Raw genomic sequence first — 26,510 nt, forward strand, 5'->3', positions numbered from 1 at the left:
CATGCGCTACCATACAAAGACTAAGTTGCGTCAGATGATCATTTCTATTAAGCAACTTGCTGATGTGTATTATTGTTTGATATTTGTGAAGAATCCTAGTTTTTATCTCGAAAACTATTTTTGTGTTGAAAGAATCCTCATAATACTTCAAAATGAAATTATGTAAAATAGAAAATATTTCAAGCACATACCCAAAAGGAAGATACAGAGATTCTATAAAGAGGATTAGTCAAAACACCTACGTATCCACACTAAAGAGTGTATGGTATACTAAAATTATTTCCTGTATAGGTGTTGGTCAGGCTGAAACAATTTTAATTTACTGGTCCACTGCTGATTACTGAAAATATGACTTGGTTCCAAAGTATGGGTTATGATAGCATTGTAATCAGAGTCATGCTCCTGCTGTCTGTGCATGTAATAGGGTCATCACGAAAAACACAGTTGATAAGGCTGTGACAGTGTGCTATCTTTTTTTCACTACAAGCTTATTTTGGGTCTGAATTCTGGTCAGTCTCGACACTTACGTTTTATTTTTGAAAACGTACAGATCACAGGATAGTTACCACTGTCGAATGTCAAAAGCAAATCGACGATGTATTCATTTCCTGTTAGCTAAATCAATACGCTTTAAAAATACATTGACTGCCAAAGATTCTGTATGCTACTGAAGCTGAACCCAGCCAAGATACTACTTTGTAACAACGCAAATACTTTCAGTGGTTCTCCGACTGTCTATTTCAAAACGAAACAGATCGCTTATCAGGTTTTATTAATTGTCAATGGAGAGCATATAAAGACGATTTACCACAAATGGGATGAAACTCTCTCCAACGTAGATTTACATATTTGATCCTGAAAATAACCAAAGGTAAACTCAATAATCCTAATAACCAAAAATACCTCATTTTAACTTAACAACTCAGTGAGCGATTGTTCTGAAACTGGAGTCTCATGAAGAACATTAATACTTAACTGGACAATTAAAAGACAGATTTAGGCACACTCAGATGGTCAGTCCATAATACAGCGAAATGCGGGTTTTGAACCCCGCATCTGTTCATCAACAAATTATGGTTTGCTGATTTTGTTTCTGCTCTAAAGGTTCCACGGCTTGATAATCGTTATTAGTGTGAGTATAATATCATAGATATGTGGGATAAAGGTATTTCATATCCACGCAAGTTATTCTTCGAGGCACTTGCTCAAAAACATCAGAAATTTTTTAAAAGTAATCTATGGGGAAGTAAATTATAAGCAACGGGTAACACACCGGTGATCATACATTTCAAGAATTACTTTTCCAAAAACTTCTCAATTTGTATGTTGACCGACCTTTCATTTTTATTCTTACCATTGTACAACTCTTCATATGGGAGACGACTAAGGAAACGAGGTTTACCTTGTAGTTTAAAAATCCTCATAGAATATTCAAAAGTGGAAAATATTTAAGCGAACAATTGTTTTCAATATCTTCATCATCAAGCTCTACAGTTTTAAGTCCATATGTATAATATCTTACTAAAGCCAAAGTAAAGTATTCATTAATGGATTTGACAATGTTATGTGTTAAAGACGTTGAACGCTTGCATTTATTACGACATAAATGCTTCAGAATTGTGTTATTTGTAAATTAGGAAGGTCAGTTAAGTGTCGAGTCACAATCAGTACAGTAGTAATATAACAAAGAAATCGTATGAATAGTGGGAGAATTTCATCCTGTTAATCGAAGTAATAAGGTTAATAGTAATAATAATAACAATGTCGTTATGTGAATATAATATGTAATAAGAGGGGTGTTATCAAGGTAATTACGATAAAAAAGACTTCATGTGAATTGGGAAAGATTAATGAAGATATCAAGTTCCAAAGAATCTACCTCAAGGAGACGGATTATGACTACTTTTTATAGCTGAAGCCATCTTGATCAACTCCAGAAAACCGAACTTATGTATCTAGAATAGGTATGTCCAGCCCCTATGTTTACCTTGGCCTATGACTAGGTCACCGTATACCTGAACTTGATATTACAACCCTCCTACCCACCCCTCCCAACATTTTAGTTATCTTTATTAATCTTCACATTCATCTTTCCCAATTCACATGAAATCAGCATAAAGAACATACCTAGTAATCAATTTTTCTACCGCAAATTTATCATCCTGTTAATAAAATAGGAATTCTTCTACAAACCATTTTTATCATTTTAACCTGAACTTGCTTTCCGGTTAAGAAAAAATTAGTTTTTTTAGTTTGAAGTTATTATACCCTTCATATTAATTGGCGATTTGCATTTATCACTCCAACGTTTCCTAAAGTACTATTTATTGCTATTTCCTTAACTTTGACAAATGACATATATGGCATTTGATATATAAGCACGAAACTGAATTTCGACTTAATTTATAGTCTTTATAAAACCTACATTTTTTCGTTTCAATATTTTTCGGAAATGCTATTTCACACAAGTTTCAACAATATTTACAAAATCTTTGCGATATTTAAATTGGTTCTGTAGTAGTCAGAAGAATATGAAGTTAATTCTAAAGGAGAAGAAAAAACAGAAATGTGGAAATAATTTGATAGGTATGTTTACGAAACAGAATATCAGTATACGGTAGTACATGTATTACAAGGGGAATTTAGAATCAACCATTAATGTATTGGGTTTGGTGGTAGAATAAGAGTTCATGAATTAACATTTTAAAGTGACGCGACAAAGGTTCTAATCAGAAGCAGAGAAAGATTGCCAAATATTGACTTGTAGGTTTTATGTTTACGTAGTGAAAATAAAATGAATCTAGAAAATCAGTTTATTTGGACAAGTGTAATACGAAGTTTTCTGTTTTTTAATTAAAAGCTCGAGTTAAATAAGAATAAAATTTATGTCAAACAAAAAGAGAGTGCATAAAATCAATATCTAATGTCACAGGGTTCAATCATGATAATAAATATGAACATAAGCGGATATTCACATGAAAAAATCAAAGTGTGTTAGAAAAGAATTGATAATCGACCATTAATGTATTAAGATTTGGTGGTAGTAGATGTTCTTGCACAAGTTTTTATAGTATCGCTGAGTAGATGGAATAATGCGGGAATACCATTAGTTCCATTGTCATAGAACTTTCTCAGAGGAGTTCCAGCTTTGTTGATTCTTCTTAATATGTAGTCATTTGCGTATAGATGCTTAGATGTTTACACTAGAAATGTGTTAATGGAGATTTCGATTTCTTTCTCGTCGCATCCAGAGAAATGGTGGCTGACTAGTTCGCAAATAGTACCAGAATCGTCTACAATAGTACTGTTAATTATGAATAATGTGTTTGATAAAGTGAATTCGATTTCCCGCAAGATTTGAGAAACTAAAGTGTGGGTATTTCCAAGTTCTGCTGCCTAGAGCTTTGTTCTCCATGGTCGAAAGATACGTGAGTCGAGACTAATCCTTTCTGTCGATTGTGTATGCTCCAAAGTGCAATTGTAGTGGATGTCGAGTCGAAGACGGACTATGATCACCACTACAATTCGATTACGCGCCCAGAAACGACTTGGTTCCTTTGATAGCTCGTAAATCAGAAGGCTTTATTAATCCAGATCAAGTATATTTATTGGCGATCTCGTGGTATCGAAATAATACCGAGACGTGCCAAAGAGTACAGGCGAACAGGCAGTGCGTGAGCAAGTTCGAACCAAACAAGGCGGAGAGCGAAACAAGAAGTGAAACTGATACAGTTAAACAAATATAGTAAAACAATCTCTGGTACAATTGGTTACAATAATAATAATTGTTTCCGTTATTCCAATCGTGTTCTTATCGAGACTGGCCGGTCACTACAGGAGCCCCCCGCTAGAAAGGGTTTACACTTTCGATACGTAGCGGTTTCGTTCGTGGGACTGATCGCGAAACGTGCAATTGTAGGACGAAGGCGTTGGCAGAACAGGAAGTGATCGTTGATCCTCGAGTTGCCACCAAAAGTCTTTGACGTAGAACGGTACCAGAAGGAACGTACTGTGTTGATTGTTTGGATTAGCATGCTACACCAGAGTGGTTTGTATCCAGAATCTGAAGGTTGCGTTCGCAGAGGTCCGGACCAGAAACGCTGCAGACGTAGGACGAAACCAGATGGAGCCAAGGAACCAGATGCGACCAGGATAACCATATTCGGGACCAAATGTATATTATACGTATTTGGAGCCAGAGAGGTCGACTGAGTGCGTTGACTAGAGCGTGGGTGATCAGGCCAGCTTTCGCCAAAATTTACTGAAGTCGACGATACCAAAACGACGATGGTCGGAGGCGTAGGCTCGGGGTAAACAAAAAAAATTGAGAGAAAAAGAGAAAAGTGTAGCATTCGTGTAGTAGAGGGTTAGGGTCCTATACTGTATCCGCAGTTGGTTATGAGGTTAGTCGCGAAAGCATACGGGTAAGCGTACTCGGCGACCGGAACGTGAGACGGTAGTCTCGTTCGAACCTCGTGAGCCTGCAATCTCATCCGCAGTCAAGGGCGGTGTGGTCTGCTGGTCTGGACGTGAGACGAAAGTCTCGTCCGTAGACGGGGCAGATGACACGTGCTGTTGACTGGGACGTGAGAATGAGGTCTCAGGTGCATCTAGCGTGGGATCCGAAGTAGATGTAGAGATCCCGCTAGGAGCTTTGATGGGTCTAGCATTGGGTCTCGGCTTATCAGGTAGGGCACTGTCATCGATGTGTGCTGGCATGAGACGATCAATGCTGATTATTTTGACGCGGCCATGTCGATCAACCTTGAAGGTCTTTTCGTGACGGGAAATCACGTGAAAAGGGCCTTCGTAAGGCTGTTTGCTCAGATTGACCGTAAGTTGTCGTGTACCATAGTTAGGAATGACTGAGTCATCCGCAGCGCGTAGTCGAAGCATCGTAGCTTGAGACTTACTGTTACTGATAGGTACGACAGAAACTTGGGCACCTGTATCCACTAGGTACCTAGCGTTAGAGCGATAATCGTGCACGTAAAATAAACGGTCAAACTGAGGTGAAGGGCCAGTGAGTACGGCCGTATTTACTCACCGGCTCGGGAAGTTCCCGCCTTGTATGGGCAGGGAGCTCGACAATGACGGGCACCGGCCCCGAAAGCACGGTGGAACCAGCACCAACTCGAACTCGCTTCCGAAACCGCCTTCTGGCGTGGCTTGGAAGATGCCCGCTTGGGGCGAGTCGTTACGGCTTTTCGAAAATGTGACCTGGGTCGGGGGACGTAGGAGGCTGGCACATTTGAGCGGTCTCGGAAACTGAGACGAGCATGGATACATCTGTCCCTATCCCCATGAGCCGAAGGTCGTCTAGCATCGAAATCCATGTTTGAACGGGAAGTAGAGGCAACAATATAGTTGTCTTTGGCGCTAGCACGTGCTAGAATTTTGTCTGCTATGAGGGCCACCTTGTTCAGTGGGGTGTCCTCGAGCAGGACCGTAAGAGTTGGTTGGATACTGGCTGGTAATGCCTCGAGCCATAACTCTTTGACTATTTCGGAGTCGGCTGTCGAGTTTCCTGCAAGGGATTGCAGGCGCGTGCTAATAGAGTCCTCAATCGTTCCTCTCTTGATGGGAGGAAATATCGAAGGATGGCATCCTTAAGACTGTCGTAAACGTTCGGAACGTTCGGGTTGAGGACAACCTCACGAACAGCAGTTAAGTGATCCCCGAGCAATGATTCCAAAGCATAGGCGTACTTTTGCCTTTGGTTGGTTATGCGGCGGATCTCAAATTGAGATTCCAGTACCGCGAACCAGACTTCTGGATCATGAGGGATGAAAGGAACCGGTCGAAAATTAATAGCCTGTACCTCGGAGTCTATAATATTTATACTATTCTTATCGTTATCCACCATAGTAAGTTGCCAAGATATTATATATTGAAAATATCAATACGAATATATGCAACAGAAGTGGATAGATACACAGACTCACCGAATTGATCTGGGTTGGAAAAATGGCCAAGTTTGAACTGTGCTCGATGAATTGGGTTACCAGTTGTGGTTCACCAGATATTGTGCGTGTTCCAAATAGGGTTCACCAGTTTATAGTGAGTATTCCAAATACGGCTCACCAGTTTGTAGTGGATGTCGAGTCGAAGACGGACTATGATCACCACTACAATTCGATTACGCGCCCAGAAACGACTTGGTTCCTTTGATAGCTCGTAAATCAGAAGGCTTTATTAATCCAGATCAAGTATATTTATTGGCGATCTCGTGGTATCGAAATAATACCGAGACGTGCCAAAGAGTACAGGCGAACAGGCAGTGCGTGAGCAAGTTCGAACCAAACAAGGCGGAGAGCGAAACAAGAAGTGAAACTGATACAGTTAAACAAATATAGTAAAACAATCTCTGGTACAATTGGTTACAATAATAATAATTGTTTCCGTTATTCCAATCGTGTTCTTATCGAGACTGGCCAGTCACTACACAATCATGTTGTGATGCTGGTGGTGAGGTTGCTTTAATCATTCGACTTTTTTTGAGAGTTTTAAAAGCATCTAGACTCCTATTAGCGTTAAAAACGAACTGAATGTCACTTAGAACAGTGCAGTCAAGACAACACGACAAATCGCGGTATATGTTGTAAAATGTGATGTCAATGATTTTTGTGGTGAGTTATAATTCCCACTGTAAACATCACATGAAATTTCCAGTGCCATTCCAAATTTTTTTATTAAACCTCCTATTTCGTAGCTCAATTTCAGCTTTAAATCCTGATACTTAGTGGTCTGGTAGTGATAATTATTCAGTACGTTTCTATCGCTTTTCCTTAAAAATCGATTACTGACGTGGTATGTGGATGTGTTGAAGCTGATTGTAAGTAATAAGTCAAGTATATCATTTTTTGTAGTCGGCATTCGGACCTGTTGAATTCACACACAAAGTTATATTTTTTCAGCCAATGTGTTATATTATTCAGGTACTGAACTCGAATCTCATGTAGCGTTCGACAGACCAAAGCCTCCTTCAATGATTAATACTTATGTGATTTATGGAAACACTAGAAGATATGTTTTTTAAAAATTCGTAAAGTTTAGTTACTGATGGAGCGGTCGGTGAGTATATAGCACCGGTAGATACTTTTTCGATCTCCAATTTACTTTAAGACATGTGGAGTCATCCATATAGTTAAGGCATTTATTCTCGGGTTTACATGCTTAGATGTTTGAAGGGAAATAAATTATTGTACCCCTTTTATTGTGTAATGTCTATCTGACCGATATGAAATGCAGTTGTCTACGTTTAATCAGTGGTGAGACATAGATTATTAGCGTAATGCTTGCGTGATAAGTACAATTCTTGGATTTATAAGAGTTGGTAGTTTTCAAGATGATCACTACTGTCAAAGGGAAAATTGGCACTGAATAAAAGAATATGTAGCTGAGACGTGTAGTGAAGGGTAGGGTAGCAGTTCTGTGAGTGTCCACTTAATTGGCTAAGGTGAGAATTATTTTTCGAGGGGTTATATATTCAGTAATCCTATCATGCACTTACCGTTATCTTCTGAATAGCTGACAAAATCTCACAAACGTCTCCTTGCTGTTATTGACTCCAGGATGTGATAAGTACGGTAGTCATCTTGGAACCCGGGCCAAGATGGTTATCGAAGGTATCGTCGTGTGTAATTCAGGATACGTGTACACATGTTACATGTTCCAACGTTTTAATCTCAAGTTCTGTATTTTAGGATTTTGTAGTTATTTAATGTGTTTGCTGTGTTATTTGACATGTTTTTAGTGCTTTTCAAGATTAAAATATGTTTATTGAATGGTCGGTCATGTAATTTTTCCTTCGTTTTGGCCGTTGAACGTCTCACGACTATTTCAACTGAGTGTTGTACTAACGGAAATTTCGTGGTACTTATAAGTTCTAAACGCAAATATTAATGGTCAGATCTAAATAAACTTTTTTGAGTAAGAAGGACATCGTTTTTATTAAATTCACCTCAAACGGTTGCTTCAGCCAGTGGTGGATTATTTGTAAAGACAAAGGTTTTTTTCAAAATTGGCCTTCGTTTTATTACCTTAATAACCTGGAAATCATCGTCCTTGTATTACTTAATGAGTTTTTGCATTTAGTTGATGCGGTGTCACATCTCTAAAAATCATTTTGTGCATGACTACCCTCAAGAAAGTCGGAAATTCACGTGCTTTAATAGATATGTTGAAGTTAAGCTGTGTTTGGTAATGAAAACTAGGGTGGCGCTTTAAGTCCTGCAAACGTACATGGTACGTGTGTCATAAAGCTGGCTATTCAAAGCTTAAACTTCATACTTTTGAAAGCATTGGAGTTCAGTATATTGAGCATCATTGGAATTAAAGATGTCACCAGTATTCGGAGATTGACAACAAAATACAAGTAACATCATTTACAATCGAAAAGTGCCGACCCAGTTGTACTTACTTACGCCTATTACTCCCAAAGTAGCATAGGCCGCCGACCAGCATTCTCCAACCCACTCTGTCCTGGGCCCTCCCTTCTAGTTCTATCCAGTTTTTGTTCATTCTTCTCATGTCTGTCTTCATTTCTCGGCGTAATATGTTCTTTAGTCTTCCTCTTCTCCTTTGGCCTTCAGGATTCCATGTGAGGGCTTGTCTTGTGACGCAGTTGGGTAGTTTCCTCAATGTCTGTCTTACCCACTTCCCGCGCTTCTTCCTCCACCAGAATCTGGTTTGTTATCTCCCACAGTAACTTGTTGCTGATAGTGTCTGGCCATCGGACCCGAAGTATCTTGCGTGGGCAACTGTTAATAAACACTTGTATCTTCTGGATAATGGCTTTCATAGTTCTCCACGTCTCCGCCCCATACAGTAGAACTGTCTTGACATTTGTATTGAAAATGCTGATCTTGGTGTTGGTTAACAATTGTTTTGAGTTCCAGATGTTCTTCAGTTGTAAATATGCTGCTCTTGCTTTGCCGATCCTCGCCCTCACATCTGCATCTGATCCACCGTGTTCATCGATGATGCTGCCAAGATATGTTAAGGTTTTCACATTCTCCAAAGCTTCTCCGTCAAGTGTAATTCGATTGGTGCATGCTGTATTGTATCGGAGAATGTTACTTTTCCCTTTGTTTATATTGAGACCTACTGCTGCTGAGGCTGCTGCTACACTGGTCGTTTTCTCCTGCATTTGTTGTTGCGTGTGTGATAGAAGAGCAAGATCATCTGCAAAGTCTAAAACGTCTAGCTGCATCCTAGCTGCCCAAACACAGTTGTAGGGAGAGTGAAATGTCACTGAGCCCTGGCCAAATCATCCGGCGGTCGGGTCATTGAATATCGAACAGATCATCGATCCCCGTCTAGGTCAAGGACGACCGACGCGTGTCAGTTAATCGTATGCCATGGACTGGCCCATGAGGTGGTGGTCACACTTTCGCTTGTACCTACTTTAAATAATATATTTCTCTAATAACGTCACTCGTGTCATACGGTCTTCCAAACATTCACGTTTGTTTCTGATCGCGGTGTGACTTCGACGTCGGCCATTGGTCGCACCTTTTCTTTCCAACTCGAGTAGGCCCCTAATCATTCGACAGAGATCTTCGACGTTGATGATAGTTAAACGTTTCATGAAATGTTTCCCTCAAACCTTAGGAAATTATTTAGTATGCCGTAAAACATAACCATCCCGCACTCAAATTAAGATGGACTGCTTTCATTTCACAGTCCTACTTAATAATTCCAGAAACATTCTGTAATTGAATTGTCAGAAGTAGCGTTAAAAGCTAATGGAGATATTTGTACTTAGAGATTGCTGAGTTATCTATAACCCTGTACCTTTGTTCTGTTGTGATTGAAGTATTCACGGTCATATTAAGGATGAGACTCTCTGTGATTAATCATCCCCAACTGCAAAACCAGATCTAGTGAATGAATAGTGACATTCGGATCTGTTGTGTTCAAAAAACATACGTTCAGTTACTGGTAAAATGAACATTGGAAATAATGTCAAATAAAGCTGTTTTAAAGATGATAATATATGTATAAAAACTTTCGTTAGATATTCTTAGCGATCGTAAGCTCCAATTAGGAGCTGTAAACCTGAACACAATAATAGTCAGGACAACAGCAACAAAACGTAGATGCTGGCGTGAAAATACAGAATTTCAATATTACGGAAAAAAATTTCCTTGATGTAAAAATCTCAGCTCACATGACATGGTTCGACTTCGCTCTCAAGAAATTTATGAATCACGGGCTTGTAACTCTAATTTGCAGTCATCAAATAACAACACAGTTTGGAAGTTTGTGCCTGGGAATACCCACTATAAAAGCTTTGATGGGTTTCACTCTACGAGTTTGATATTAGGACTCTAAATTTGTGATTAAATAATAGATCTGATATTACTGAACGAAAATGTACTGAAGATTTATATTTTGACAAACTCCCTCATCATACACCAAATTTCAAATCCGTCCATTTGACTCTAGTACATTTTATTACTTGAATTAATACCTATCTGTCTAATAATTTGCCCCGAAACGATGAGAAATAGATTGTCAACTTTGAGCTTATATATTAAAAGGTGTATCTAATGCAAGATCTGTCCAAAACCTGCGACACAAGCAAGAGACGGTCCAGCGCTTAGAGACAAGGAGGGACTGTGAAAGCATGTACTGTATTTAAAGACTGAATAAAGCATGTGATGGTGTACAAGAAGACTGTCATTCCCTAGAATATACGTAGAGATCTAGGGTTTTGAGTGAAATTAGTTTGGGGTGTTTTTGGTATTGATAAGCTCAGACATGCGTATAAGAGGTCGAAAATACGAAAAATAAGATAAATAGACATGAAATATTGTGTAAACTACCGACGTGGATGATTTCTGTCGAATGATTGGAGGCCTAATCGAGTTGGACGAGAACGGTCGTGGTCAGCATCTAATGTGGATTACGCCTTCGACATATTGAAGTACAATGGCTGCTTTGAAGAATGAATAATACAAAGGACGATATTACGTAAGTATATTAGTAAGAATGAGTACAAGAATGTTAGTGAGACCACCACCGCATGGGCCAGTTCATGACGTATGATTGATTGGTGTGAGTTCGTTGTTCTTGACCTTGACAGGAATCGATGATCTCTCCGATATTCAGTGACCCAACTGCAGGATGATTTGGCTAGGGCTCAGTAGCATTTAACTGCCCCTACAATAGAGACCAAAAAGAAGCAAACTCGAAAATTGTTCTCAAGAGTGTCGAGAAAAAGGCTCACCAGTAAAGATTTTATTGATACGAAAAAACTGGACACAGTTTTATGAATAATGCTTTGAAGATAAGCCAGGGTGAAGTTGATAGTTGCCAAAGGTATTTTTAAAGCAATTTGCTCTATGAGTCGTTCGCCACGGATACATCAGATCACTGGTCGGTGATAGTGAAGTTATCATAAAGTTGTTTATAATAGCGCAGGAACAGTTTACTCTTGTAGATTTTAAACAAGTTACAGATTCATTCCAAAATTTATGCATGTAGTGAATATTTTGTTTTTCTTAACCACATTTGCAATTGGACAGCTTAAAGAGATGTATCGTTCGTCCTAGACTTGTGTGATTTAGGGCTAAGATGAATTTAACTAATTATTTTCCAAAAAATGAACATGATGCATAATGGAGTTCGACTTTGTTGGTGGGGTTTGAGATTGTTTGCAATACAAAACTTAGGGTAATCCTCAGAAAACTTACACTGTGAGAAATAATAATTTTTTTGGGATAATGACCACTGTCAAGAATACGAGAATATAATAATTATTGTATTTCGAAGTAAGTCACGTACCAGTTCATTGTTCCTGCTTCTACATATCCTTTTTAAATTGCCCTCGTACCTAAACTGAACGTCCTAGGAAGAGCGCCACCTTAAAAGTAAGGTCCTCTTTTATAACGGGATTGTGTTGACTGAATGGAATTATTTCAAACTGATATATGTCTATTCACATTTGTCTAATGTCATTTATATGGTATAGTAAGTGGCATGTTTTCGACAAAACAGTACTATTTTACTTCATTTCAAGATTCGTCAGTATTTCAATCTAAAATTCTTTGAACTTCTACACTAATTTCTGTCAAATTCCTGAATTTTTATTACGTTACGCGATGCCGCAATTTTCTGGTTTTAAGGAAAATCTTATGCATCCTGAAGAAGCCACATTGGAAAATGTAGGGAGATGACAGATACCTCAAGGGTTCCTCATGCCTGCGGTTTTTCCTCCAAATATCCACAGGCTTTAGGGAAAAGTATGCATTTTCACGTGAGTTTATGGAAAACCCTAAAATTCCTCAGAATTTCCACGATTTTTAGAGACTAGAACTAACTATGAATTAGTTTCCATAATTATCATGCTCAGAAAAATGAATCGGTACCTATGAAAAAGAAAAAGCGTTTTTTATGGCGTGTTGATTCATTAGTTAATGCTTTCGACTTTCAGCCACTAAGTCTTGTACTCGAACCTTGTTTCATCAACTTCCGTTTGGACAACCGGGTGGTTCCATTAGCCGTCACACTTCGAGTGTAGCTCATATACAAGTACTTGGGAATAAATATTAATTCTTTCCCAGGTTGAATATTCAACTTATAGTCTACGTCTTCTTACGTTTTTACCCTCAACTATATGAATTGATCGTAACGAAATCGTAAAAAACCAGACTGTATACTTATATGATCAGTACACTTGATTTACAATCGTGAAAATTGAAACAGAACAAAATTTGAATTGGATTTTAAGTTTCGCGATTAAATTTCGATGAGACCCCAAGACCGTACAACACAGACTACAATAAATCAAGAATCTTTTCATACGTGACAAATACTATGCCTCTTGAGAATTTTTCCTCGACTGTCGGTTAGATAGCTAAATGATGCGCTTCCACTTCGCCTCATCTTTGTTTGTCCTTACTTGATTATGTCTTTTGTCCAGTTCGTCTTAGTTAGTCTCCCTTCTCGTTTTTTGCTATCTGCCATCAATATGGGTTTAAATTGTTGCTCTAGGTTCTACATAATTTAGACCTCTAAATAGATTTTGATTTTGCTTCCAATTGTAAGTTGCAATCTAATTCCTCTGTGCTAACTGGGTTCCAAAGTTGATTTAATTGTATCTTTTTTAGCCTGGGGTATAAAGCTAAAATAGTTCGCCTGATCGCGAATTTTTGATTGTTACTTTTCATCTAAGATAATATAATGATATTTTTTCTTAGTACTGTGCGCATTGAGTCAAAATAAATGTCAGTTGATTATGCATCTAAGCTGTCCTACTATCCCAACAAAGGAGTTTGTGGTTTACCTGAAGTTCTCGATGATGATTCTCAATTAGATTTGAAACTCACTGAGCTTGCTAATTTGGTACGTCAATCCACCTACATAGTTGTGCATACTGGAGCTGGTATTAGCACATCAGTGGGTATACCGGACTTTCGAGGTCCTCGTGGTAGGTTTAAATTTTACGGTAGTTATTCCTTGAAGGTGTCTGGACGTTGGAAAAAGTTGGAAAAAAATCTAAACTTTCCGTACCTTTTGAAAAAGTGGTTCCATCACTAACACATCGAGCTCTTGTTGAATTGGAAAAACACGGTACTTTGGTTTTTCTGAAACCTTTCTTACGTCTGCAGATGTTGTCAAATTCTTGGTAACTCAAAATATCGATGGGTTGCACTTAAGATCTGGCTTTCCAAGAGACCGTTTGGCTATTCTTCATGGTGATATGTTTCTTGATACATGTAGTGCTTGTGGAACCTTATACGCTCGATCAACACCTTCAGGATCAGTGGGTTTACGTCAATCATCAGTTGTATGCACCTATTTGAAACATAATAAACGGTGTTGCAGGTATATCAACATACATTTATCTAACGTTAACAACAGAGGAAAGCTTCGTGATACTATTCTTGACTGGGAGGATGACCTACCACTTTTGGATTATAATCTTGCAGTCGAACATTCAAAGTTAGTCCTAAGATTTTAAAGTTGAGACTACGATTTTAAGAGTATTTTTCGAAGTTTATGTCACATCTTTCTTCGTTTCCAGAAAAGCAGATCTTCATATATGTATTGGCTCATCACTACAAATGTTCCCTGCTGCCGGTTTTCCTCTAACAAACGTTTGTAAGACTGTCAATAACAGGAATACCAACAATCGACCTTTCATTCGAAATGGTTATAAAATTGAGAGTTCAAAGAATCTTGACTCAAAACTAGTAATTATTAACCTACAGCCAACAAAAATGGATAAATATGCTACTTTGAACATAAATGCACCCGCTGACTTCGTAATGAAAGTATTATGTGAAAAATTGGATATATTGCTCCCATCCACATCTGCACTCAATGACAGTTTGTATTCATCAGTAATTGTTTTAAGGTGAGTTTGTTCAAACTGCTTATTTACATTGTCTTATACTTTTTATCAAATTTTTCCAGTAAATTGTCGTTTTGTAACTAGCTGATTTACACACTGCTCATCTTAATATTTTGAGGTGGCGAACGTTTTTAATTTAGGAAAATGATTTTGTTGAAATTGCTTTCTGTGAGCAGAAAAGTTTAATCGTGGAGCTTTTGTTATCCTCCTAAACAAAATCACAAACTACCGACGGAAATAAGTTATGAGAATTTCCCCACAAGTTACTAGCAGCTTATTCTGTTGGTTATGAGGTTGATTAGTTATTGCTAACACTTGTCTCCCTATTATCAGCCCATTTGTTTTGTCTTCCCTCTTGATCTAATTCTTGACCTTAAATTTTTCTATGATTTTTCTGGTTGGACGCTGAATTGGGTTAGTGAAATAATATCATTGGCTCACAATGTGAGGCTCAAAGCCGAGTAGATTAATCTGGTGATAGTGAGTTACATTGTAAATTCGAATGCAGTAATTAAGTAATTAGATTGTGAAATAAGTCTGATGGAAGCTCTTTGTCTTTGGTGTGTCTACAGAATGTCAAAGTGGAAATGTGATTACATGACTTAATGACAAGTAAAACAATGAATTCAAGTTATAAGCCTCTTGTTTCAAACTGCGAATCTTTGTACCTTCATTTAGAACTCGGTGAAACCCTTTGAAAATCTAGACGAACCTTTTGATTTCATTCTTGGAGAAGTAGTAGTATAACTAGTGTTTTGAGGCAGTATTTCTTAAAAGATGGTTATATTTACACCTGACCAAGTATTATTTTTAACTATTGTTGTTAATTAAAATGTGAAAAATTCCCATATTGTGATCTAGAACAACATACATAAGCGAACAATATTGTTCGCTTATGTATGTTGCTTTAATTAAAATTGTGTGTGGCTTGATATACAAAATATCAAATGTCCATAAATCTTTCTAAATATTTCTTTCAATCTTTTTTCTCAAGGTCAATACACTCCAATTTAAAAGAACCATGTCCATGGCGTATCCTCCCTCATCCAACCAATAAACATACACTTCTCATTGTTCAAACTAGTAGCCAGTGCATGGAACTAAAAACAAAAAAGGATGATGGAACGAGCTGTCTGCAGTCTGAAAACGTTCCAAACGGGTCATGTAGTGCTATCTCATTTCAATTATCTAAATTAGAATCAACGTTTTGATCACTTTTTCTCCTGATGTTAGTCTTTGAAGTTCAATAAACGATAATCTATTTTTCCTAGTTTTTTCTGTTGTTGAGCATCTCATTTTCTCAATGGAAAACTGTAATATAAACTCATCCAAATTATCTTCCTATTTTGTACTTACTTCTAGCTATCCATGACTTCCCATCTTCGTGGTTGGGTTATCTACATACTGCTCTTATGTTTACGGTTTCTGTTTGTGTTCAATTTGCAGTCGGGTTATTTACACCCAGATGAGTATTTCCAAGGGATTGAAGTTGCAGCGGGTGACATTTATAATCTGGACGTATTAAGGACATGGGAATTTCGCTTAGGTGACGAAGGTCCTCTTAGATCTGTAGCTGGAATGTCACCTTTTGTACATATCCCAATTCAAGCTGCCAAATGGATTCATGGTGAGGTTGATTATAAAATTGTTTCTGTGATTACAGATTTGTCGCCCATTTGCCACTCATTTTATCTGAGTCCCAGGTGTACTGTTGAAAAGCATGGGACTACGGTTAAATAGAACAACCTATTGGAGGTACGGAGGTTATGTTCTTCCTGCCAAAATCAAGTTAATTTGTGTAATACATTATTTTTACATATTTTTTAACCACAAATTTATTTTTATTGCTACTACTGTTATGCACGTGTGAAGAGGTAGCTAAGGCGTTCGACTTCCGTTCAGGTTCGAACCCCGCCTCATCTACGGCTAGGAAAACTAGTAGTTCAACCAACCCTTACACTTAGCGTTTGACTCAAAGTCAAGTGCGTAAATCTGCACTTGGTAAACGAGTCAATAATCTCTAAATATCTTATTCAATAACACCTCTAGTTGAAAAAACTAGTAATTATCTGTCTTATAACGCATGATTAGCATCTGTTTCATGTCTTGACATCGGCTAGCTGCTGTCTATCAAGTTCCGTTGCTCGTTCAAGTTTTTGATAAATGAAAGTTAACTAGTGTCTAGGATTGAGTCGGCACATAAATTTGGTTATCATGCTCTTACAAAGTTCACGATTATGTTGTTTATGTGTATTATTTTTCATCATCTTGGAAATATCCCTAGTATTTCAATCTATTTATTTATTTTTTAGCTGAAGAAACTGACTTCAGTGGATCTGATATGTTAAATAGAATTCTGTTTCCTTCCCGGTTAGTTACTGTACTTGGTTCGTATTTAGTCGATCTTTTCATATTATGCTGTTGCATACATGTTGATCATCATCAGGTTTCAGCAAAGCTGACTAGAATTCGAAAAATATTACATGCTGTAGAATATCATTCTGTACCGACAGCTTTATTACTTTATGCATCATGCGCGTTCGGTGGGAGTTTATGGTCTACACGTACAATTGTCAATGTATGGGAATCTATTTATGTTTCTTTATTTGGCCTACTATTCTTGGAAATTTTGGATCGTTTAGAGCGGTCATCTGATCTTACTGTAAATAAACAATCTTTAATTCTTTTTATATGTATTCAGTCTGCTGTTGTCGTGTGGGGTACATTTTTACGACCTACTTATATTTTGTTCATTCTTCCATTAGGAATTATCGAATTAGTATTCATCTTAGTAAAGTTTAAGTACGTTTCCATAATTCTTTGTTTATCATCTGTTGTATTTGTTTTTCTCAATACATTCGTTTGTGTAATAATAGATACATTATACTTTCACAATGTGAGTTTATTACAAGCTTTCCAGGTCGATTTTACACAATTTGAGTTGATTTATACACCTTACCGGTTTTTAACTTATAACTCCAACTCACACCATGTTTCCTCCCATGGTTTACATTCTCGACTTACACATCTCCTTATTAATTGGCCTTTAATATTTGGACCTATTTTTACATTTCGTTTATTCACTCAACCTTTACAACGTCGTTCAATTTCATCGTATATTGCTTGGATTAGTGTGTTATTCCCTACGTTGGTTTTATCTATCATACCTCATCAAGAAGCACGCTTTCTTATTCCATGTCTACCGTATGCTTGTTTCATCGTTGGTCACAGTGTTGATGCCAAAGTAAGACATACAAAACGAAAAGACGTTTCATATACTTGTATAATTGCTGTTGTACTATGGATATTTCATCAGTTTATCTTGATTTTATTTTATGGTTACTTACATCAAGCTGGTCTGTTTTCTTATATGAAAACCATTCCAAGTAATGTAACTGGATGTGTCACTCATGTATTCTTCAGAACTTACATGCCACCTCGTTTTTTGTTAAATGTACCTTTAGAAAAATCTTCACATTATCCATCACAGTCTTGCAAATCACTTATTGACTTAGGAGGATCTAATGTGACGGTTTTGAACCATACAATAAACCATCTTAAAACATATCAAAATTTCTCAGGTATACTGAAATTGGTGAGTTCAGTTGTTTTTACGATCCTGATTAGAGATTTATTTCTTATCATTGTATTTTTTTAAAGAGTAAAGCAATATTATATAATTTAACCTATGAATTAAACTCTAAGGAGACTAAAGTACTAGAAAATTACGCTTACCTATCAAATAATACATCTTTAGTTTGAACCTTATTCAGGTAGGTATTGGTTAGCGAAACCGGAAATATCATGAACCCGTTTTAAGTACTGAGTAATTGTGTCCAAATGAATTTCTGTTTCCAGGGATCTGAATATTTTTTGGAAAAGAAACCCATGAGAAACTTTATCTTTACTACTTGTTTTTTATTAAATGGAGCTACTGTAAATATTTGGAGTTATGCTACAATAACTTTTTTTGAGTTGGCGATTTCTGAGGATCTATCCAACTGGAAGATAATTTTCATAAACTGATATTAACTGAAGAACTGTTAAAGACTGTGAGACCCTGGGCAGCTGTTTTGTCTCGATTGGAAGCTCCTCAGCAGTATGGATCTATAGCGCTTTTTGGAGTGAAAACCAGGACTTTTAACATTTGATTACCACTTGTGACTTCTGTTTGAAACATTTAGCATAATTTTTGTTTATTGGTTACTACTTCTAGCCATAATAAAAGCAACGCGACTCAGGGCTTGGCACATAAATCTACATTAACTTTGTTTATAAGGTTAACTTTTTATTCGTATTAGCATCATTGTTTCTAATTTTTTGTTTTTTTTTGCTTAAGAGTATTTAATCAAACTGTTTCACTTGCTTCAGAATAACTAGTTCTTCTCATAAATTTTTATAGTGTAACGAAAAGGAGTTAATCTGGAAAAGGTGATGTTTTCGCCGTATGCATTTCAAACAATCTAGCCACACTTATCAATCCATTTACAGTCGAGAAACTAAAAATCAAACAAGATTATTGTAAATATGGGGTGGTAAGGGAGTAAGAATATAATGTAATATGAAAAAATATGTTGTCATCCTGGATTATGGTTTCCCTTTCTTTCCATTCACCTCTTCATATTTATTGAACTATTATTTAAGTGACCTTTATTTGCCTTCCATATATAAATGCCTTGACATATGTGACCAGATTGTTCAAAATGTGTAGTTCAAATGCATTTCGGTTTTCATATCAACTCCATCTCATTGTTTGGTTTAGTATCAAGGTTTCATGTTCAGCGTATCAGTACACTTTGAGTTATCCATAGTGATTAACAAGAAGTAAGAGAGCGAATGATCGTTTCCAATAACTTTTTCATTAGGTTGTACAGTTATAAATCCAAAATTATTATGTTACAATAAACAAAATATTCATGTTGGATAATTATGTTTGCATAATGGTTAGTAATTTCTCTCTGCATGTTTAGGCATATCCTGGATCCATACAACCATTGGAAAATGTACTTTTATCCTCTTGGGGTAATGTCGTCATGTCTGAACAGTTCTTTCCACATTTATCTATGGAGGATCCGCCGTTCATTCGTCACCTTTTTGTTCACGAAAACTGGAAATCTCAATTATCATTACGCGTACTAACGATAAAAGTTTAACTAAAATACATTTTCTTCTAATTTTTTTTGTGCCCATATACTTTCTACATTCGTTTTTTTCCATAAATCTCTTCGCATGCTATTCTTCTGTTCTGATTTTAAATCTTGGTGTACATTAATTTCCAGGGTTGTTTGCCTTTAGTGTACTTGGATGATGATACTTATCGGTGGAAAACCAACAGCTTATTAGTCTACCTGGCCATGTATTTAGAATACCATAAATCCAATACGGATTTTTAGTCAGTCATTCAGTTAAGATCAGCATAGAGCCTGGCATATATTTATATTGAATCAAGTTACCCTGCCACATTAGCACAGCGAGATGAATTTAAGATAAACAATAAAGGAATCGAAATAATGTTCTAGCAATGACTCTACTGAGATCAGAAATATTTATCTCCTGGTGCAGAACTTACATACTTGAAGTGATTGTTAATAAAACGGATCAACATAACCGTTTAACTAAGTGATATTACTGGTATTGTTAGATTACGTTACTTTAATACATATCTGGCATATAAAAAATGTACCGTGTTTAAGGAGATCGCCCTGTTTTTTGTAATATTAACTGTTATTACATCAGACCAAATATTATTGTTAGTCTAAATCCACATCATTTTCGGATACAGTTTTGATATGCGATCACTCATATTCCATCTGATTGATGTATATTAGATGGGATCAGTTAGCGGCAATCACCGCGTTTTTTTGGGTATTGGCGTTTAATTTCCAGAATTACTATGCTGAAGGTATAAAATAATGGCAATAGAACGGTGTGTGTATGTCTTTAATGAATGTGTGATCACTGTTTATCTCTACTTCTGCGTGAGTATTAAAAAATTGTCAATTCTTGCTTATTTTTATTTCAACTTGTGTAATCCCTTTCAAGGAGCCCAATACATTTGGAATGACGATTGATAAACATACTGTATTCGAAACATCTAATCCCCTAACAGAATCTGTTAAACATTTATCAGGGATTGTATTTGAAAGTCGAGTACTTGGCCATTTTCAAAATAACGAGTTATTTCATTCATCTGCTTCACTACCTAAACTGACTCCATCCCCGAACATTAAGAATAGATCTCGTTTATCCAGTATAAACAATAAACCATTGGTTCTGAATATTTCTAATCCCGGATTTTTACCAATAAATCCATCCAAATCGACAACTACCGGATTATGGGTGAGGTGTTGATTCTGTTACTATGACTTTTAATATATATTGCATTGTACTTTAGATTATTTATTTATTTATTTAAACACATATATATTGGTACAAAAGGGCACCAGATACATATGCGCCACACAAAATAATGAAAGTAGGAAGAGAAGGGATGAAAAGATAAGGCGGACTAAAATGTACAACCAGAAGACTCTTTCAGTTAAGAAAGTTAGAACCACTCTTTATGTAGAAAGTAAAAGAAGGTTGCAGCAGGATCGCCACTGGCTTCTATTCTGAGCCATATCCGATAACGTCTCTAGCCACTGTGTTGCACCATCTCTCGGACCCCATCCAGGGAGTCGTGAAGGACCAACAGAAGCTAGCCCTTTGCAGCTTTCTTTCATGCCACGACACCATGTCATACACTGACCTCCTCTCCGCTTTTTCCAACCAGTCCCAGAGTCGGCAAATAATGCACGACGTGGAAGTCTCTGGGACGACATTCGTAAAACATGTCCAAGCCACCGAAGTCGGTGTTTCAAGATGGTGACACCAATTGAATTATCGTCTCTGCGCCCGAACACACGATGCCGAACCTCTGCATTACTAACATGGTGTTGCCACTGTATGTCAGCAATCCTTCGGAGACAACGATGATCGAACACAGAGAGACGTCTAACATCCTCAACTCGGAGAGGCCAGGTTTCACAAGCATAGAGCCAAATTGCTCTCACCGACGCGTTGTAGATCCTACCTTTTACAGGCAGACTAACATCACGAAGGCGCCAAAGATGGCTCAGATTGGCATAAGCCGCTCTGGCTTTCCTTATACGTGCATCAATCTCATCACTCACGCCGCCACCAGCACTTATATAGCTACCTAGATACACGAACTTCTCAACTACTTCAATCTGCTCACCATCCAGGGTGAGTCAGGATGAGAATCCTGCCAGTCTTGTAGGAGTACTTTACACTTGGAGGGTGCAAAGCACATGCCGTACCTGTGGACACTGATTGCCAACTGATTAAGTGCGGATTGCATGCCTTGGGCATTATCGCATAGTAAGACAATATCATCCGCATACTCAAGGTCGAGAAGTCGTTCTCCAGGCAACATATCCACACCGCCATTACTTACATCCATCAGAGCTGTTTCCAGGATGCCATCGATGGCAAAGTTGAAGAGGAATGGTGAGATCGGGCAACCTTGCCTAACCCCACTGCTCGAATGGAACAAGGGAGAAAGGTGGTTGTATGCCCTCACTCTGCCTGAGGTGTTCGTATACAGGGCCTTTAAGATGTTAATGAACTTCTCAGGCACACCCTTCTTCAATAGACAATCCCAGAGAACAGTCCTGTCCAACGAATCGAAGGCAGCCCTGATATCAAGAAACACTACGATTGTTGGCCTGCGATAAGTATGACGGTGTTCTAACATTTGGCGGAAGGTGAAGATGTGATCAATGCATCCTCGACCAGAACGAAAACCAGCCTGCTCCTCGCGAGTCAATCGTTCTCGGGTTTTAAACAACCTACGAAGAATGACAGAAGCCAATAGTTTGGACGCAATCGGAAGTAGACTTATCCCCCGATAGTTGTTACAGGAACAACGTGAACCCTTTTTAAAGATAGGGACGACTATTGACTCATTCCATGATGTTGGAACACTTTCTTGCTCCCAAACCTTTGCAAACAACACCGTCAGTTCCTTAGCCAGAAAGTCACCACCATCTCTAAAAAGAGCCGGAGGTAAGTCATCTGGGCCCAGTGATTTGTAGCGCTTCAAGAGTTGGAGTTCCTTGCGGACTTCCGCCTCGTTTGGTGGATCAGTCGTCACCGGCCATGGGGGTGGCAGGAAAAACTGGTTGATGTTGCCGGAGCAGCAGGCCAGTTGAACTGCCCTTCGAAAAATTCCGCCCATCGTCCAAGACGTCGAGAGATGTTAGTGATTGGCATCCCGTCATCCTCGTAGATTGTTTCACTCACACCAGACTTCTTGCTGCCAGTGGCTCGGATGAGTTGGAAGAGCTTCCGGCAGTTACCAAATGCAGCTGCTGCTTCCATCTCATTAGCACGCTCCGACCACCAGGCTTCTCGGTCCTTACGCAAGCTTTGCCCGATTTCATTACGTAACAGCCTTCGTTTGTGGTCAAACTCACGGTCACCCGGAGTAGACCGACGGGCTTCCATCAGTTGTAAGGAGCCAGAAGAAACCCAGTGCTTGTAAGCGGGACGTTTCGCGAAGCCGCAAGCGGCTTTACTCGCCATTTTCATGGCGTCGTGAAGATGCAACCAATGCTCATCTATACTTTTCGGTGGGATGGTAGCTAGCCTAGAGGCTAGCTCCGCTCGATACTTACTTGCAACAGAAGTTGCAACCAGTTTACTAACATCGATCCGTTGGTGGTGGTCAATCCTTCGGCCACTGAAAAGTAAGGAGAGATTGGCGCAGACCAGGGCATGATCAGACTCCAGATAGGTACTCCAAAAGGAGCGGCAGTCTTGTACACAACCACGCCAGCGGTAGCTGATCACGATGTGATCAATCTGAGTCCAGGCTTGAGATGCAGAGGGAGGACGCCAGGTGGCACACCGGCGATGACTGTGCCGGAAGTTAGTGCTAGCCAGAAACAGGTTGTGGTCTGTGCACAGTTGCAGCAAACGGTCCCCGTTATCTGTCCTGCGACCAACAAGTCCCCATCGGCCACCTAAACGACTCTCTTCTGTGCCTAGACGCCCGACCTGAGCATTCAAGTCTCCGGCTAATAGTACAATATCTGTCGAATGCGCTTTCTGGAGAAGAACTGTTAACTGATGGTAAAACTCATCGTTGATTGCATCCGGGCTGCAATCTGTCGGGGCATAGGCGGAGATGACGAAAAGACACCGTTTCTCACGCCGGTTTCTTCTCACTTTGATGGAACTTTCTAATCTAACAGCACATAACCGACTGTTGATGGGGATCCAATCGATTAGTGCTGCCTCAGCCCTAGCGCTTAGTGCAACACCAACGCCTGCAAGACCGGACGAAGATGCCACAGAGTTCCCGGATAAGCGCACGTGAAACAAGCTTTTCGAAGCGACAGATGGAGAGCGAATTTGTAGTACTTCACTAGAGTCTTGAATACGGGTCTCGGATAGACAGCAAACATCAACATTAAGACTTTCTAAAGACATAGCCAGCCCCATCTGTTGTCCGATCTGCATCAGTGTGCGAACGTTGAAGGAAGCCAGCTTGAACGGCGTACGTGGTTTCAGAAAGACTGCTTCAGTATTCGTAATCGGTGGAAGCATTCACTTTCAACCAGACAGTGACTGGAGATCGTTTAGATAGGACAGAGTTTCCACCATGGGCCAGCTACTGCATAAGTTGGAAAAGAAGGATACACAGTTTGGGAATAAAGGGAGTGAAAAAGCGACGTAGTAAATAATAATAATAATAATAATAATGGTAATAATAATAGTGTAAATTGTCTTGCTTCTGGTATGAGCGAGAATAGTATCGTCAATAGAATTCATCATTTCATTTGTGTGTGGGCTGTGATACTGCCCGGGTGCCCAAACCGAAGCAGGTGGTTTTCTTAGGGGGCCACACCCCGAGCCTTTCACCTAAAGGTCTGATCCACAAGGCAGTGGAGCATCGTAAGGAGATGTAGTCCTATGGTAGCCGTTGACCAACAATAGGTTCATTCGCCATTCGTTCCATCAGGATACTGGAGCCAATGTGCACCATTGGTTTCGAATCAGGGTTTTCCAACTCCCCTAGGTGGACCCTCCGTGTCCACCAACCCGGTTAAAGCGCCGGACATTCGCTTTTCGTCCTCTCACTTTCGTAAACAACACCCCCGCCACGAGAAGGCAGTGAGTAGGACTTCCCTGGCAGAAGCTATATATTCGCGTGGCCATGTGAGAGCATTTCGAGAGGGAGAGTGGACTCTCCCCACTCTCGGCCGTACCAGGGCATTTGGGGGTACTTTAGAACTGTCTGGAAGCGTGGCTATAAGATAAAAGTATATCCTGGTTCCCATGAAAATCTCCGAAATAATTACTTTTGTCATTGATTGGTTCTGACCCAACTCGCCATGAGTTTTCAACCACATACCTGTTGTGTAGAAGACTCCATCAGGAATTCTATGTCTCTTTAAGTAACTCAGATCAATAGAGGTTATCCATATTGTTCATGTAGTGTTAATTAGAACTAAAATACAGCAGTTCAAAGGAATTCATCTTTTAGAAGGCTAGCGTAATTGGTTTTTCATTTATCTTAATGGTGATTGCAAATATTCCAGGAAAATTAGTTCTCAGAGCTGGATAACCTATTTCTATTTATTCCTGAGATTCAATTATTCATTGATGACATCTATTCTTGAGAAATCTGGGAGCATGGGTTATTTGCTATTGTTTATTGGGTTTAATAGTTAAATTTACTTCATTACAAGCTCAAAGAACCTTGCTAGTAAGTACCAGTCATATATGTATTCTTATTTCTAGCTGCTTAAAACCCATAAAAACGAAGTAACTCGAGTTTTACATCGTCTGAACGCGGTATGACAATTGAAAATTTAAGTGATATAATTAAAAATCTATGAAAATGACATGGATTCATCAAATTCTTCACCTTTAAACTTCGGACATTCCACCACTCATTATTAGTCCCCTTTTCTGACTTTTGTTTATTATTGCAGATTTTGTCTTTTTATACCATTACAAAATATGGTTGTTTGATCACAATTTCACTCGTTAGCATTTTTACCTATCTAGCTTTATTTCAAATCGGATACAGAAAATGATTAGTCAACCACAAATTTCAAGATTTTGACTAAAGATTAGAATATGACATAGCAGAATTTAGTGGTTTCTATCCATCTAAAATGAACCCTTTTCATCACCAACTGAATGGAGCATAATTTATAATACACAAAAATGAAATCATTTCATCGTAAGGTATTACTCCACCTTTATACGTAGCGTAAAAGCATAGCAGGAACTATCGAGCAGTACATCTGATCAGCATAATTTCTGAAATCTTCAAATTAATAAACGTGTACAAATTTTCACTTGTTTCGATCTACTGATTTAAACGAATGAATCATAATCTATTTCACCTAGGTGACAGCTTTATGTAGCAATTGTTCTCATCCGAAACTTAAGTATAATTTCCGAGTGGGTTTTACCTTCACGTTTTCCAAATGTAGTTGTCTCGTTGTTTGACGACTATATTTATCTTGAAATCTGCCAAACATGTTTGGAGCTGTCTTGTAAACTAGTGTGGCACCGCATTTGTCTGCATCAAAATAGATTTACGAACGTTGGCAGAGTTTACTTCTTTGAGGCTAATTTTTCTATTAGCCTGATGTGTTTAGCAATGGCCTCTTAGAAATCAGTCAACCTCTCCGGTCAGCGACTGAACTAGATGTAACGTAATATTATATTATTACTGTATGTATGTAAGGACATAATTTCCTTCTGTGGATAATTATATCAAGTATGTTCATTTTAACAGTTGAATTTATGAGTCGATCTAAACTAGACCACCATTAAAAACCTTAAAGCACTGGACGGCTGTTTTGTCTAGAGGTTAAGCGCTCGTGCGCTATACCGAAGGTCCTGGGTTCGAGTTCCGCGTAAGGAATTGTGGATGCTCACTTCTGAGGAGTCCCATACTGAGACGAAACGGCCGTCCAGTGCTCTCAGGTTTTCACTGGTGGTCTAGCTTAGATCGACTTATGAATTCAACTATTAAAATTACCACAATCTCCGCGAATCCTCAATATGTTCATTTTGCTTTCCAGATTCTGATTCTCCCTTAAAAATCCATTTATGTTAC

The 26,510-nt window shown here is 38.5% G+C and overlaps 3 protein-coding genes across 3 annotated transcripts in view; 2 read left to right on the forward strand and 1 right to left on the reverse strand.

The window, feature by feature from the left end:
• Window positions 1–3,599: 3,599 nt before the first annotated feature.
• On the reverse strand, window positions 3,600–6,331 carry Smp_023140 (hypothetical protein). Its single transcript, XM_018795904.1, has one exon. The coding sequence runs from the start codon at window positions 4,350–4,352 to the stop codon at window positions 3,795–3,797; it is 558 nt and encodes a 185-aa protein (XP_018650170.1). The 5' UTR covers window positions 4,353–6,331; the 3' UTR covers window positions 3,600–3,794.
• Window positions 6,332–13,233: 6,902 nt separating this feature from the next.
• Window positions 13,234–14,372, forward strand: Smp_210340 (putative chromatin regulatory protein sir2; the record flags this gene model as incomplete). The annotated part of the gene is made up of 4 exons (XM_018795905.1): window positions 13,234–13,438; window positions 13,474–13,581; window positions 13,620–13,836; window positions 14,036–14,372. The coding sequence occupies 4 exons, from the start codon at window positions 13,234–13,236 to the stop codon at window positions 14,370–14,372; spliced, it is 867 nt and encodes a 288-aa protein (XP_018650171.1).
• Window positions 14,373–15,312: 940 nt separating this feature from the next.
• Window positions 15,313–26,510, forward strand: part of Smp_210350 (putative chromatin regulatory protein sir2) — a gene marked incomplete at both ends in the record, with an annotated part of 32,069 nt that continues 20,871 nt past the window's right edge. The window contains 5 exons of the mRNA XM_018795906.1: window positions 15,313–15,529; window positions 15,831–15,992; window positions 16,741–17,960; window positions 19,336–19,497; window positions 20,408–20,704. Of these exons, the coding sequence (XP_018650172.1) occupies window positions 15,313–15,529; window positions 15,831–15,992; window positions 16,741–17,960; window positions 19,336–19,497; window positions 20,408–20,704 (2,058 nt within the window). The remainder of the gene's footprint in view (window positions 15,530–15,830; window positions 15,993–16,740; window positions 17,961–19,335; window positions 19,498–20,407; window positions 20,705–26,510) is intronic.

This window comes from Schistosoma mansoni, chromosome 2 (assembly GCF_000237925.1).
Source record: "Schistosoma mansoni strain Puerto Rico chromosome 2, complete genome".
NCBI classification, from domain to species: domain Eukaryota; kingdom Metazoa; phylum Platyhelminthes; class Trematoda; order Strigeidida; family Schistosomatidae; genus Schistosoma; species Schistosoma mansoni.